Here is a 15,662-nt window from a genome sequence, read left to right as displayed (position 1 = left end):
CAGAGTAACTTTTTAATTTTTTTTACTTAACCTGTGTGTTTTGTGACATTTAAAAAAAAACCCATAAATACGCATAACTTGCTTTGTCCTGGCCTAACCAATCATCCCAAGAGTCAGAGTTTAGGTTCTAATCTGAACACCATTAGAAATTATTTATTTCCCATTAATAATGATGGTCTGTGTTACGCCATGCCTTTTCCCCCCCAACAGTCTTTGTCTTTGCACACAGCTAGTAAAAATATCACCTTTTCTGCAAGCTGAGAGTCATTTTATTCACACTTAAATCCACAAATATATCTTGTTATTGATTACAGCTCCGGTCTGAGCCAGACATCCGATGAGCGTGACCACCTGCATGTGGGCAGTGTGTTTCTCGCACTAATCATACTGCAATCCAGAAGTGTGATTTGGAGGCAAGAACAAAAACACTTGGTAAAGGACTGAACTTTAAATATCTCTTATTTGTACTGAACAATAAATATACTCTTGTGCTAAAAGTGTGTCACTGCCTGCTGTTAATGCAGTAGGCATTGACACACTCATCCACCATCCACCATCTCGCCTTGTGGAAAAACTAATTCTATAACACAGACCAATGGATAATTTCTTTGTAACAACCAAATTTTCTTTGAATGTACTGAACATCTCACTGTTATCAATAACTCTACATGAGAATATTGATTAATCTAATATTAATTAAAGAAATTAAATTCAGTTAGTGGCGTTGGAATGAGTGTAAATAGAATAGAATAATCCTTTAATTGTCCCACAAGGGGAAATTGGGTTGTAACAGCAGCAAAAAGACACATATACAAACAGAACAGAACACAGGGCATAGAACAGAAGCACTCGAAATCTTTACATATTTACATCATGGACAATAGTTACCAAAACAATACTGTACAGTTATTAAAATTAAAGTACAGATAAGTGGCAAACCCAGGTTGTTGTGTGCAAACAGAGCAGGATACTGAAAGATGTTTGAATAGTAAGAATATTTAGAATAACTTGAAAAGTACAGGTTGTGTATTGTACCTGTGCATTAAAAGTAGACATGTAACTTCCAATAAATTAGTATATATAAATTGAGAAACGTAATGTGCAAGTTATAACAGTAGCAGTTGTTTGGTTGAAAAAAGCAGAAAAAAGCAAAAAAAAAGCAAAAAGCAAAAAAGCAGAAAAAAGTGCAATGAAGTGGCTTAATGGTTAAGAGAAGTATCACTGCGATTGCTTTGTTTTTAATTTTGTCCTGTAATCAATAAATGACTTGTGAGATATAAGCAAGTATGATTTGTGTGAAGTAATTTTGAGCAAGGCATCATGTATAATTGATAATATTTTAATGGTTGAAATTAATCATGAGTTTTAGGCCACTTTTAAGAGAAACGTAAGATCAGGTTGTATAGTTCGACATTCAGAGCGAAAGATAAACAAGAGAAAGAGTTCTGAGTAACTTGACTGAAATAAGCTGACATTAAGCCGTTCCAGCATTACAGAATTACTTGGAGAGCAAAAGCTTCACAATTTGTTTGATTACTCACCACAAAAGGACACAATATGGCTGCTGTCTTCGTGGACAAATTTCCTGGTGACAGCTTCTTCCATAATCTGCTTCACCTGTCAATGACATGGCAGATGTTGGGTGACTCATTCAATAATATACCACAACAGGCAAAATTTGGTGGCACAGGAAGATAAATAGATATTTCAAATCTAATGTAATTTTGTGCATAAAAATGAGCTCAGTGATGAACTGGGGTTTGAAATTAAGGTGGGAGGGACACTGAAGAAGGAAGAATGCATGTTAAGTTGGTGGATGAGTCACCAGCTCTCATCTCAAACTACTGGGAAATGAAGGAGATATATTTGGGTGTGGAAGGAGAAAAGGGAAGGGATGGGAGTTCATCACAGACCCTTGTTTCTTACTTTTCACATCCAAATAAATCAAAGCCCAACTTGTTTTTTAAATAAGGATAGAGAGGGTCAGACATCAGAAATGGCTATTATTCAGGTTTTGTCATCTCTGGGATCTGTCCCTCTCTCTGATCACATGCCAACAGCTACAGTTAGAGCCATAAGATTTTGGACAATGACACATTTTTATAGTTGTGAACCACCACAGTGGAACTAAAAAACCAAACAAATCAATCAACAGACTGATGTGCAGACTTTCAGCTTTTAATCGAGGAGTTTAACAAAAGCATTGCATTAACTGCTTAAGAATAGCAACATGTTCTACACATACATGTTATCAAGGGAAATATGGATGAAAAGTGATTGGACATTTGTCTGACACCTGGTTTCATGACCAAGTGAGGCCTGTTGCCTCGTTATTCCACAATGCATTTAGTAGACAGATGACCCCGGGTTGACTAAACTTGCAATTGGTAGCTGTTCACTGGAACTCTCAATATGAGGTCCAAATGAGGGAGGCCATCATCAGGCTGTAACTACTGGTTACACTCAGGAAGAAGTAGGCCAGATTAGACTTTGTCAGAAAACATCTAAACCAGCCTGCACAGTTCAGAACAAATATTTGGTCAGATGAAATCAGGATGAATCAACTCATGATCTGACACCACATTATCTGTCAAACATGGTGGAGGCTTCGGCACGCACTGTATGTTTTCCAGTCGAAGCAGGTCACTACTGTTTATTGAACATGTGACTGCTGATAGAAGCAGTCTAAAAAGATGAATTCAGAAGTGTACAGGGCTATACCCTCTGCTCAGATCAGACAAATGCTGCAGAAATGAACAGACAACACTGCGCAGTGCAAATAAAGAGCAGCCAAAAGCAGACTGCAAAAGCAACCCAAGGTTTTCTCAAGGGAAATAAAATATTCTTTAATGGCCAAATCAGTCACCTGTTTCAGTCAAACAGAACATGATTGCCAAAGGCCAGAAAAACCCACAAACAAGCAACAACTGCAGTAGGTGGTTGCAGAAAAGGTATAACATAACAGTTAAAGGGAGGAAACAGAATTTGGTGATGTCCCTGTCTTTCTAGACTTCAGGTAGTCTTTGACTGCAAAGGATTTTCATCCGATTATTAAAATAATCCTCGTATTTAAAATGATGTTAGCTTGTTTAATTACTTTTGATCTTCTGAAAGTGGGGAACTGTGGGTAAAAATAGTTGTAATTCCAAACCATTTACTGCTAAGATTTTTGTTAAAGCTAAAAATCTGCATATCGATCACATAAAGATTGTATCCACTGTGGAGGTGCACAGAGGCAAAACTACAAAAAAAGGTAAGTAGTCGGATAATATAAGGCACTAACTGTATAGCCAATAGTTAAGATGATTGGGTGTATCAGCTGCTCTGGTGGCTATGGAGACATCCTACTGTGTGGGCACTGGTCTGCAATATGCATGGAAAGTATCAAGCCCTGGACACGGCCACACAGATAGCTGTAATTTCCTGTTGAAATGAGTCTGTCCACAATGACCATATTGCACTGCCAGGTTCACCCACTACACACAAAGACATTGACTTACGGACACACACACACACACACACACACACACACACACACACACACACACACACACACACACACACCTTCTCCAGCACATTAACTCTATATTTCGGTGGCATGGGCAAATATTTTCTCTGTGTGGCACTTCTGCAACTGTAAGGCAATGAAATTTACAGCGGGATCATAATATTTTCCACCAGATAAAGTTCTATCTTCAGATTGGATTTTCCACTATGGCACAATTAAATTGATTAATAATTTCATTACTAGTTTACTCACTATACATAAATGGATTATGCCACCTGTATTTTGATCTCACATTTACTGTAAGAAAACAGAGATAATTAAATCACTTCAGGTCATCCATTTGGCATTCAGATCTTTATTTAAGCAAACATGAGCTGTTAAAATATGAAGGCACACAGTACTTAAAGGCTGGCTATTATCTAACTATTACTACTGGCTATGAGGAATTTAAGTACTGCTGTTAATCAAGATGACAGTAATTTTAGCTACCTTACTGTTGATATTTATTCTAAGCATAGCATCTGACGTTTATGTTTATTGTTCATTTATAAAATGCTAATCTAGTTCTCAAACAAATGAGGTGAAAAGTGTTAACCTCTCACTTAAATTTGATTTTAAGTGAGAGGTTAACTATAATAACTGAAAAGTACTTTTTATACTTGAATAAAGTTACTCAGACATTTGGCAGTACTGGTAAGTTTATATAGTGATGTTTAATACTGTGCAAAAATCTTGAGTCACCCACCACGTCTTTATATTTTGCTTGGAAAAGGCTTTCCACAAGATTCAGGAGTATGTTTATGGGAATTTTTGACTATTCTTCTAGAAGCTGCAGGCAAGAACTATCCCAAGTATTTCATTTGTAATGACCATGAAGAATACAATATGGATGTTGTGGCAAATAGTCTCAATGAATTCTTTGTAACTGCTGGACCAAATTTAGCAAGAACAATCACTCATCCTGGGAAAGCACAGGAAAAACCCGATACACTGATTGACAGAAATCCATATTCTATGTTTCTCACAGCCGTTGATGAAAATGAAGTTCTTGAAATTGTCAAAAAATGTAAAAATCACAAATCTTTGGATTGTAATGATATTGATATGATAGTGGTTAAAAGAGTCATTGAGGCTATTATAAAACCATTTACATACATCTGTAATTTATCATTTCAAACTGGTCGATTTCCAGACAGAATGAAAAGAGCAAAAGTTATACCTCTATACAAATCTGGAAACAAACACCATTTCACAAACTACAGGCCTGTCTCTTTACTACCTCAATTCTCAAAAGTTCTTGAAAAACTGTTTAAAAACAGACTGGAAAAATTTATAGATAAACATAAACTACTCACTGAGAGTCAGTACGGATTCAGATCAAGCAGATCAACATCATCGGCACTATTAGATTCAATAGAATACATCACAAATTCCATAGACAAAAAGCAATATGTGGCTGGGTTATTCATAGACTTGACAAAGGCATTTGACACTATAGATCATGATATATTAATAAGAAAACTGGAACGTTATGGTGTCAGAGGGGTAGTTTTAGATTGGGTCCGGAGTTATTTAAGTGACAGAAAGCAGTTTGTGAAAATAAATGGTGGTTGCTCCTTATGTATGGACATTGCTTGTGGTGTACCCCAAGGGTCAGTTTTGGGTCCAAAATTCTTCAACTTGTACATTAACGACATCTGTAAAGTGTCCAAAGTATTAAAAATGGTTCTCTTTGCTGACGATACAAACATTTTTTGCTCTGGTGATGATCTGCAGAATTTATTGGAGGATATGACTAATGAAATAAGTAAAGTGAAGTTCTGGCTTGATAAAAACAAATTATCATTAAATTTGAATAAATCTAAACTGATGTTATTTGGAAATAGTAGTTTAAATACAAATGCAAAGATTCAAATAAATGGTGTTGATATTGAAAGAGTCAGTGAAAATAAATTTCTGGGGGTAATAATAGATGAAAAACTTAACTGGAGAGCTCACGTAAGATATATTCATTCCAAAGTATCACGAAGCATTGCAGTACTAAACAAGGCAAAACAGGTATTCGACAGAACATCACTTCATATTCTCTACTGTTCACTGGTTTCACCATACTTAAGCTATTGTGCAGAGGTCTGGGGCAATAACTATAAAACCACATTACATTCACTTTTTACTCTTCAAAAGAAAGCAATTCGAATCATCCACAATGCAGGTTATAGGGAACGATATAGTGAAATTCCAAACAGCACAAATTCTATTCAAAGCAAAAAATAAAGTACTGCCAGGTAATATTCAGAGTATGTTTTTTTTGAAAGAAGGAAGTTATAATTTAAGGGGTTTTTGTAACTTCAAAACAATGAAGGTACGTACTACAAGAAAAGGCTTTTGTGTTTCTGTTCATGGAGTGAAACTATGGAACAAACTGAATATGGAATTAAAGCAATGTCCAAACATAAAACTGTTCAAAAAGAGTTATAAAAATATTATCTTCTCGATCTATAAAGAAAAGGAAAATATTTAAATTAAGTGAATGTCTCTATTTAAAAACAAACAAACAAACAAAAAATTCATGATGTGATATTATAGTATATAGTATATCAGAAATCTGTTCACTATTTTTATTACAAATTATATCAGTAAGGAAGCTGACTAAATATTCACTGATAATTTATGGCAAAGGGGTGGGATTAAATAAGTGTATACTTCTTCCCACTCCCTTTCAACATGTAAATTAATCAGAATGGTTTTTTGTATGTAATTTGTATAGTATTTTTTTTCTCTCTTATTTCTTTTCTAAATGTACTTGTATATTGTTCACATGTTGAAATAAATTACCAATCAATCAATCAATCAAGCACAATGACCAAGCACAATGCAATTATTCAGATCATGTGGTGAACTCAAACACTGATGTTGGACAAGAAGGCCTAACTCGTAATCTCTGCTTTAATTCATCCCAGAGGTGTTCTTTTGGGTTGGACTCTGTGCAGGCCAGTCAAGTTCTTCCACACCAAGCTCCCTTATACATGTCTTTGTGGACCTTGCTTTGTGCACATGTGCAGTCGTGTTGGAACATCCCCAAAACCGTTCCCACAAAGTTCCACAAACATGAAATTGTCCAAAAATGTCTTGGTATGCTGAAACATTACGAGTTCCTTTAACTAGAACTAAAGGACTGAGCCAAACTCCTGAAAAACAACCCATAATCCCACTCTGCATTGTGCTTGGTGATGCAAGGCTCAGATGCAGCTGCTTGGTCATGCAAACCCATTCCATGAAGCTCTCTACACACTTCTCTTGAGCTAATCGGAAGGCCACATGAAGTTTGGAGGTCTGTAGCGATTGACTCTGCAGAAAGCTGGCAACCCCTGGGCACTATGCACCTCAGCATCCACTGACCCCGCTCTGTGATGTTACGTGGCCTTCTACTTCATGGCTGAGTTGCTGTCATTCCCAGTCACTGTCACTTTGTTATAATACCACTAACAGTTGACTGTGGAATATTTAGTAGCGAGGACTGGACTTGTTGCAGAGGTGGCATCCTATCACAATACCATGTTGGAATTCACTGACCTCCTGAGAGCGACCCATTCTTTCACAAATGTTTGTAGAAGCAGTCTGCATGCCTAGGTGTTTGATTCTATACACCTGTGGCCATGGAAGTGATTTGAACAGCTGAATTCAATGATTTGGATGGGTGAGTGAATACTTTTGGCAATATAGAGTACAACACTGCATTTCCTACCCCTATTTTTAAGACGGAGACTACAGGCACGAAAATGTAACAGATGCACAAACACTGCTAAGAAAATCTGCCAACTGAGCTCTCACTGTTTATGCAAGATGACAAATTAAATCCACAAATCTTTTTTTTTTCTAAATACTTGGACGACAAATGAACCCAGAAGCCTGGAATAAAAAAAAAGCAAAACAACTCACTAATTAGACAGCAGTCATTACTCAAACTTGGACTGTTCGCATCAGTAGCATTGTTTTCTTTAGCATCAACAGAAATGATTCACACTGCCGACACGCCAGAGAAAGTGGCAGTCACTGTGATGCACACCAGCTCCGTTAATGATTATATAAAAGCCTGCGTTCACGCAAACACACACACAAACGCTTAAAACACAGAGGGCTTTTATATGCACCAATTTTTTTTCTCAGTGCATCTGACACACAGAAAACTGACTGCTAACTTGAGGAAGCACCCTCCTCATCTCTCTCGTCTGGGCTACAGATCAGGCCTCTGAGGAATTTATATGGTAAAACGTCTAAGCACAGACAACCTACAGGTTTCTATGGAGACGTCACGAGTCTCACAGTGGATCACTTCCGCCAAAAGGACGCGCAAACATTCATTCATCTCTGAAATAAGAGGCTGAATGCGGCTCTCCGACAGCCACTATTAATATCTAGATGCGCCGTGTTGTCGTCATCTTGTTACTCTGGCATCAATAAAGCAGAAATACCACCCAGACTTTACTTTTTAAAGCAACCATATGTGCTACAATATCACCCAAGAAACAATATATTCTCACTGAGATTTAAGAAAAAACGGAAAATTTAGAGAAAAAAATGATTCATTTCATCAGCAAAGCACGATGAGTCTGCTTGAAGGCAACAGCATGAGTGATAAAGGATCTTTTGAGTATTCCAATTAACTCCTCCAAGAGCAGAGAAAGGAAATAAGAGGGAGAGAGAAAGCTCCTTGCATTAAAATCTCCATCCTACATTATTCATAATCACTAAGTCTAATGCTGAATGAAGGGAGCGCACAATGAAAAAAATAATTACTGTTATTCATGTTAATCTACGGCACATGGAGCTGCAGTTCTCTTATAAAGAGGTCCAGCTGAATCACGATTCCATTATGTGAATTACAGCTTAATACCGAATGAAAAGAGTGATCAGCTGTAAAAATGGCAGAGAATGTGATGCCACCATAAAGGTCAATATAACCAAAAGACAGCCCAAAACAGTTCCAAGGTACTCTAACCACAGGGTGGCTTTTCTAAAACGTCTTTCTGATGACGGCACCTTTACGAGGACGCTGTGGGATTTTGAAGCGCTGATTGTACAGTGTCAATATTCAGCCTTGACATGAAATAATTTTACACGACGTATCATTCGAGGTCGAGACAGGACAGCTTTAGAGGAAGCAGGGCCCTCCATTCACATAACATGGTCCAGTTTGTGCAGATTTGCCTCAACTGCCATACTAAACAGCATGAAGTACTGTAGTTCAGTTTGATTATAAGCAGTGTAGCAGCAGCGCACCTCAGCAAAGCCAGGTAATCCTATCCTATCGATTTAAAAGTGTCACTAGGGCTACTTTCAAAAAAAGAAAGGAAGATTTGGGATGTTGTGCAAAATGTAAATAAAAACAGAATGCACATTTCCAAATGTCATGAACTGACATTTTTTTCACAGAAGAACATGGAAAACATCAAATCTTTAAACTGAGACATTTTACTATTTCATATGTAATATTTGCTCATTTTGAATTGTTGTCTCTCTCCGGGTACTCCGGCCTCCTCCCACAATCCAAACACAGGCAGTTAATGGGGTTAGGTGAACTGGTGATTCAAAATTGCCCATAGGTGTGAATGTGAGTTGACTGGTTTTTTGTTTCTCTGTGTTAGCCCTGCGACAGACTGACAACCTGTCCAGGATGTAAACCACCTCTCGCCCTATGGCCGCTGGGACAGCCGCCAGCCTCCCCGTGACTCTGAATTGGCTAAACAGAAGAAAATGGATGGATGGATGTTGTCCCATTCTTGAATGACATAGCATTCTAACTGCTCAGCTGTCCTGGGCCTTCTTTGTTATATTTTTCCTTTCATGATGCATCAAATGTCTTCAAGTGGTTAAAGGTCAGGATTGTATGGAGTGCAGGAAGCAATGCTGCTGTAACAGCTGCTATGTGTGGTTTAGCATTGTCTCGGTGAAATGTGGATGGCCTTGCCTGGAAAAAAAAAAGTCATCTGGATGGAGGCATATATTCCTTTAATAAGTCACTTTTATACACCTTTCAGCATTGATGGTGCATTTTCCAGATATGCAAACTGCCAATTTCAGAAGCGCTAATGCACCCACATACCATCAGAGACGCAGGCTTTTGAACTGAGAGCTGAAAATAAATCGGATGGTCCATAAAGATTTTTACATTTTGACTTCTCTGACCACAGAAGAGTTTTCCAGTTTGCCTTAGTCTGTTTTTTTATGAGCTTTGTCCCAGAGAAGATGGCAGCATTATTATGGATTATGCTTATATACGACTTCTTCTTTGCGTCACAGAGCTGTAACCTGCATTTGTGGATGGCACGGTGAACTGTGCTCACAGACAGTGATTTCTGTAAGTGTTCCTGAGCCCCTGCAGTGACTTCCACAACAGAAATGTTCTGTTGTGGTGGTTAATGTGGTGCTGCCAGACAGCCAGAAAATCACGTGCATCCAATATTGCTTTTCATCATTGTCCCTTGCACACAGAGAGTTCTCCAGATTTTCCGATCTGTTGATGATTTTATGTATCGTATACGATGGGATATAAAGAGTCTTCACAATGTTACATTGAGGAAAATTATTCTGAAAGTTTTCCACAATTTCTTTTTGAAGATTCATGAGCTTTACCGCTCTAAAATGCTCTTTTTATATCCAATCATCTTCCTGACCTGCTGTCAGTCAAACTAATTAGTTGCAATTACCACTTACGTTTCCAGCTTTTAGTTGCCCCTGTAAAATTTTTATTTTATATTTTTTCATGAGAAAGTTTTTTTTTTTGTTTTGTAAATATAACATAGATATCTTTTCTATGTTCTACTGAAAATAATCAGATTTGCAGGTCATTACATTTTACACAGCATCCTAACTTTTTTTGGAATTGAGATGCTAGTTTTTAATGAAACAATCTCAGAAATATTAGTTTCTAATACAATAATAATATCTGATGTTTTCCCTGCATTTGTCCCTGCAAAATGAATGCATCAGCCCTGGATTAGTGCTGTAGCCACTCCATAATCTGCTTTGTATCTAGTAGCTGCTCACTACTGAGTCAGAGTCTCCGTCTTGCAACGTCTGTGAAGAACTGGTTCTTGTACAAATCCCTGAGACCAGGAGTATACGCACAAGCAATCAACACAACATGATGAAATTCACAGACCTCCACTGTGTTTGCTGCACAAACAGTTAAAGTGAAAAATCTCTATAAACAGTCAATCTCTCAGTCTATTCAGTTTGACTACCTGCAAAAGTTCTCACTTTGATTCATTTGCTTTTTTTGTCCTCAAAATGTAATTAAGCCAAGGCCAAAGCTCTATTTAGCAATTTCAAAGAAAGTACTCCGGATGTGCATAAATATTTACTAGATTCTTCCCTTGACCGCGCTCTACCTCTCCACCTAGTTTTATGAAATTCCGCTTGGTAGTTTTTGTACAATCTCGTTTATAGACAGGAGGAACTCAAGACCCAACAGTAAAAAATTAAACAGGAAACTAAATGACACAGCTCTTCAGTTTCTCTCCCTCTCTCTATTGCCCCTTCTCTCCTTTAGCAAACACAGGTGTGTATTTCTGTTTGTGTGCATGTGCACGTGCACACGTGATTTTCAAGAAGGCGGAGGGAGCAGCACGATCAGAGCGAAATGCAGCCAGACAGAGTGGGGCTCTGTATCAAAGCTGAGGCAAATAAGATTTCTTATTTAAAACAATTTTGCACCAGAAGGCAATTCAGCTGTCACAGACATCCTGCGCTCTCTGGATAATGGCCCACATCCAGGTATATTTGAGCAGACTGATGGCACAAAACCAGCTGGGCAAGGAGAGTGTGAGAACACACAGCATAGAGTCACCATATGGCACGGCCCACACTGAGTAATAAAAACCATAAACTGATGTGAAAATGGCACAGACAACAACAACAACGTCTATCTTTCCTTTCAGGGACTGAAGAAGTAGATACAGCTTTTTCAAAAATGTTATCAACAGATTTAATAGATGTAGCAAAAAAAGAAAAACCCTAAAAACCTCTGAATAAGTTTCCACTATCTCTGATTTTGGCCACTCTTCAGCTGAAAAATGTTGAAGGATGTCTCAATTTAGCTTTTATTAGACTCCTCTAAAGCCATCAGTTTCTCCTGATTGAGACATTCCTTAGTGGATTTCTATTGGGACCAGAATCTTTATCCTGCTGAAAGCTCCATTTCTGGCTCAGGTTCAGTTTTTGGATAGACTGACCCAGAACTCTGTGATATGACGCTGAATTCATAGTTGACTAAATGACTGTAGGCTGCATGAAACAAACCCAAACTATAACATTTCCATTTCCAATCAAAGTTGGAATGAGGACCTTCTCCTAAAAGATGTTTTTGTTGTGAACCAAACATATCTGCTGGGTACTTGGGCTTCCTCCCTCCATCCAGAAACAAGCATGTTGGGTTAACTGGTGATTCTAAATGGCTTTTGGCTGTGATCTAGATAAAGTGCTTTAAGTGGTTTGAATGGTGGGTGAAACTAGAAAAGCGCTACATAAGTACAACACATTACATTATTGATATTGTGGCCAAACAAACGTATGTGTATATATTTCCGTTCCTAATGATCTGGTCTTTGGTTGCTTTGTAAAACAGTAGCTTAGCTTTGATGCTATTTTTGGACAGCAAAGGCTTTTCCTGACAAAATTCCACACAGGCTACATTTCTGATTGCTCTGATTGTAGATATATGGAGTTTGACACCAGGCTCTGTAAGACCGTCAGCACGTCATGCAAAGACATTTTGGGTTTCTGAGGCTTCTTTTTGCATCTAATGTCCTGCCTGTGGGCTAAATTTGCTGGAGGGCAAAGTGAAATGTTTAACATCTAATAGTTTTCCTTGCAAATAATTCAGATATCTTTTTAAATCACTTGCCACACTCTTAGACATTCATCGGCACAGAGAACCTCAGATGTCAAAGATTTTAAAAGGACCTCCTTTACAAGCTTCCGATCACTGCCAGGATCAGTGATGCTTTTTTAATTATGAAAATGTTTTAAAGAATGTAAATTGTATGTGTCATTTGTTTGCCCATCAGCTCAGTGTGTATCCTGATCGAATATGGTAAAAAAAAGAAAGTAACACTTTCCACTCTTCTTTTTTCTTTTCAGATTCTTACATCATTAAAAATGCTGATCTTCATTAAAAAGCTGTCTGAGAATAAAGTCGCTGCTACGCTAACAAAGAGCCCCAGTGAAAGAATCTTTGAGAGGCCTTATGCACACAGAGAGCATATTTAATCATGGGAAGGGTCTGCTCTCCACAGATAAACACTGGAGAAGCAGAGGAAAACAAATCAGGCCACCGCCTCTACACTCTTCCTTTCACAACATTCAGGATGTGATGATTTAAAGGAATAAAGCCCAGTAGAGCATGAGGTAATTAGAGAGGAAAGTTAAAAAAAACATAAACACTTTTATCAAATGAAGGTTGAAAATGTCTCCATGCAACAATCAAACAGCTGTTACTGTCCCTCTTCATCTGAATATTCTTTTAGAGACCAAAACCAACAAGACTCGGAGGGTTTGGGTTATATTAGAAAGGCGTGGATGACACTGAGAAAACCTACCCTGTACAAACAAAGGGCAACAAAAACGCTTAACTGTAAAGTATACACCACTACAGGACAATGGAAACACAATAAGGTAACACACAGCAGTCTGCTAACAGACATGCACCTGTCATCTATCTCCAATACACTGGATGTGCTTTCGTTTTAGATTTCAGCTGTCAGAATGTTATCGCTCTACTGTGAATATTTCAACGTGTCTCTGTTATGATAAATCAACTTCCTGTTGGGGAGTTTTAGTTTCCTGCCAGTCCCATGTTTGGGTGGACGCAATTACGACCCCAGAAGCTTGCTGCTGATTTAAATAAGGTTGCTATGTGTGAAAGAAAGGGTGTTATTACTTTAAGGAAGCTGCTGAGATTTAATACATGTTTTAAAAAAAGGAGCAAAGTGGGGGAAAAAATGGTGCCACTCTTGTTTACCTTCAGCATCTATATGAAAGGAGGCTCTTCACAAAGGCACGGCCCATCAGTTTGGACATCTCACAACATGTTCACTTCCATCATGCTTCCACCATCAAGGCAAAGGTTTAGCCAACATGCCAATAGATACTATCTATTTTCAACCATTCCCCTCCATGACTGGTGACATGTAGGACATTTGGCTCTCGGACTTTAGAATTTCACCTGCAGTTTACTTTAATACTTACTGAGCTGAATGTAGTGTGCCTGCTTATCTTCAAGACTGTATAGGGGAGTGTTGGCGGCACAATCACCTCGACCGTTCATCATAATCTAATGAAACTCTATAACCTTACTAAGGCATTCATTTTGTGGAACAAAGGGCTTAACACTATGAACCATAAAAACATTAGCTAATCTAATAACACCTTCCTCCAAACAGATGCTCCTGCAGGTCGAGCTTTGCATCCCCGCACCAGCCTCATTAACACAGGCTTTATGTAACAGTCTAAACAGTCATTATCATGTCAGTGACATGTATGGAAGCTTTCATATACACAAAACTCATTACACACACACACACACACACACACACACACACACACACACACACACACACAGTTTGAGTCTAGAATCACCAAATGGTTTGGCAGAAGGCTGATGGTTTGCTGTGCCATAAACACAACAAACACTGGCTAAAGACAATCTGCTTCCTTCGTGCTGCTTCTCCACCCAAATAATTAGTGAGGTGCAGCACTACATCATTCATGCTGAGAACAGACCTTAACAAATTAACCAACCATAAACTGTTACTGGACTTTAATAACTATTATTAGTATTCTACTTTTTCTCCCTTACTATCAGCTTGTTTCCTGGTGTTTTTCTGGCTGAGGTACAGATGAGCACCACAGGCACACATCTGTAATCATCACCAGGAAACAGCTGACACGGTGCCAGCCAGTGTTTGTTAGGGATCACCTGGCAAGCCTCTTCGAGCACAGGCTGAACTGCAGAGCTTCATACGAACCAACATGTTTGTTTTTCCGACTCGATAACTGCTGAGCTGAAAACACCCACCTCCTTTTTGACGGTGCGCAGCAGCCGCTGACGGGTCTCTGCCTCTGAAACACAAATAAAATAAACCAAACAGCGCATCTTTACTTTCTGACACGACTCAACTTTCTCCGCGTTCCCAAACAGAGCCAAATGTTACTTAAATAAATTTAAATTAAAATGTTCTTTTGCTCCCACCTGCCATGATTGTTGCCATGGATCCTGTCTCCTGTCTGAACGCAGCACCCTCCCATCAGCTGCTTGTACAATGTGGATCACGACTCCACCTCCTCCGAGCACACGCCTCTTAAAGACACGCTGCGCTCCCTCCGGGAACGGGTCAGAACCAGGGGAGAGAAATAAATGTTCACCGAAAGACAGCTTTCTAGCCTTAAAATCGGAGTGGACTATATTATTTACGGATACAATCCGTATGGATACAACGTATTACAAACGCTCTTTAGTTACAAGAAATCTTAGCGACAATCTGACTCAAGGATAGTAAAAATAATTTGGTTTAACTGAGATTTTGGATGAAATCTATTACTGAAATTAAAACATGACTAAAACACATCAGAGCTTCGTTTTTGCGTAAATTTATCAGATGGGGAAATCTTTTGTCCTTACGCCATCTTGTGGTCAAAATGTAGAAGAACGGTTAAATTAAGATGCCAAACAAAACAAAACTAAAATTAAATTAAATTCTGGGTAAAATTATTATATAAAAATCAGTTATTAACATAATAAACAAATAAAAAAATAAAATTCATTGATTAACCGTAACTACTAAAATAATAAGTAAATAACTAACTAAATTAATGAATAAAATAAAAACAAAAGGCGCAAAAGAGAATAAAAAGAAATAAAATAAAATATATATGAAGATCCATTCTTCCCCTCATCTGTTCTACTGTAACACTCTACTGCATGTCAAACCAGATATGACTCTTCATTATTTTTCTGTAAAATTAAAAATAAAAAAAGCTTGAAAAACCGCGTCATTCTGCAACAGAAAATCCCCACAAAGAGTTATAACTCACACTGTCCAGAAGATGGCGACTGTGTAATATATATTTATACCCAGTGATTAGAAGAAAAATA

At 38.1% G+C, this 15,662-nt stretch overlaps 1 protein-coding gene across 5 annotated transcripts in view; it reads right to left on the bottom strand.

Annotated features, from left to right (window-relative positions):
* Window positions 1-14,874, bottom strand: part of sgsm1a (small G protein signaling modulator 1a) — a 38,431-nt gene extending 23,557 nt beyond the window's left edge. For 4 of the 5 annotated variants that reach the window (XM_085294325.1, XM_085294328.1, XM_085294329.1 and 1 more), the window contains exons 1-2: window positions 14,586-14,793; window positions 1,542-1,617 (exon numbers count right to left, since the gene is read on the bottom strand). In XM_085294325.1, the coding sequence (XP_085150451.1) occupies window positions 1,542-1,617; window positions 14,586-14,663 (154 nt within the window). In that variant the 5' untranslated portion in view covers window positions 14,664-14,793. Of the gene's footprint in view, window positions 1-1,541; window positions 1,618-14,585 lie in introns of all 5 variants that reach the window. The other variant, XM_085294327.1, reaches the window with a different exon arrangement.
* Between the last annotated feature and the right edge of the window lie 788 nt (window positions 14,875-15,662).

Source organism: Mchenga conophoros, linkage group LG12 (genome assembly GCF_057382185.1).
Source record: "Mchenga conophoros isolate Kocher_MC1m ecotype Shallow Benthic linkage group LG12, M_conophoros_male_GT1.1, whole genome shotgun sequence".
Taxonomy (NCBI): domain Eukaryota; kingdom Metazoa; phylum Chordata; class Actinopteri; order Cichliformes; family Cichlidae; genus Mchenga; species Mchenga conophoros.
Note: the sequence above shows the minus strand (reverse complement) of the source record. Positions and strands in the feature narration are given on the sequence as shown.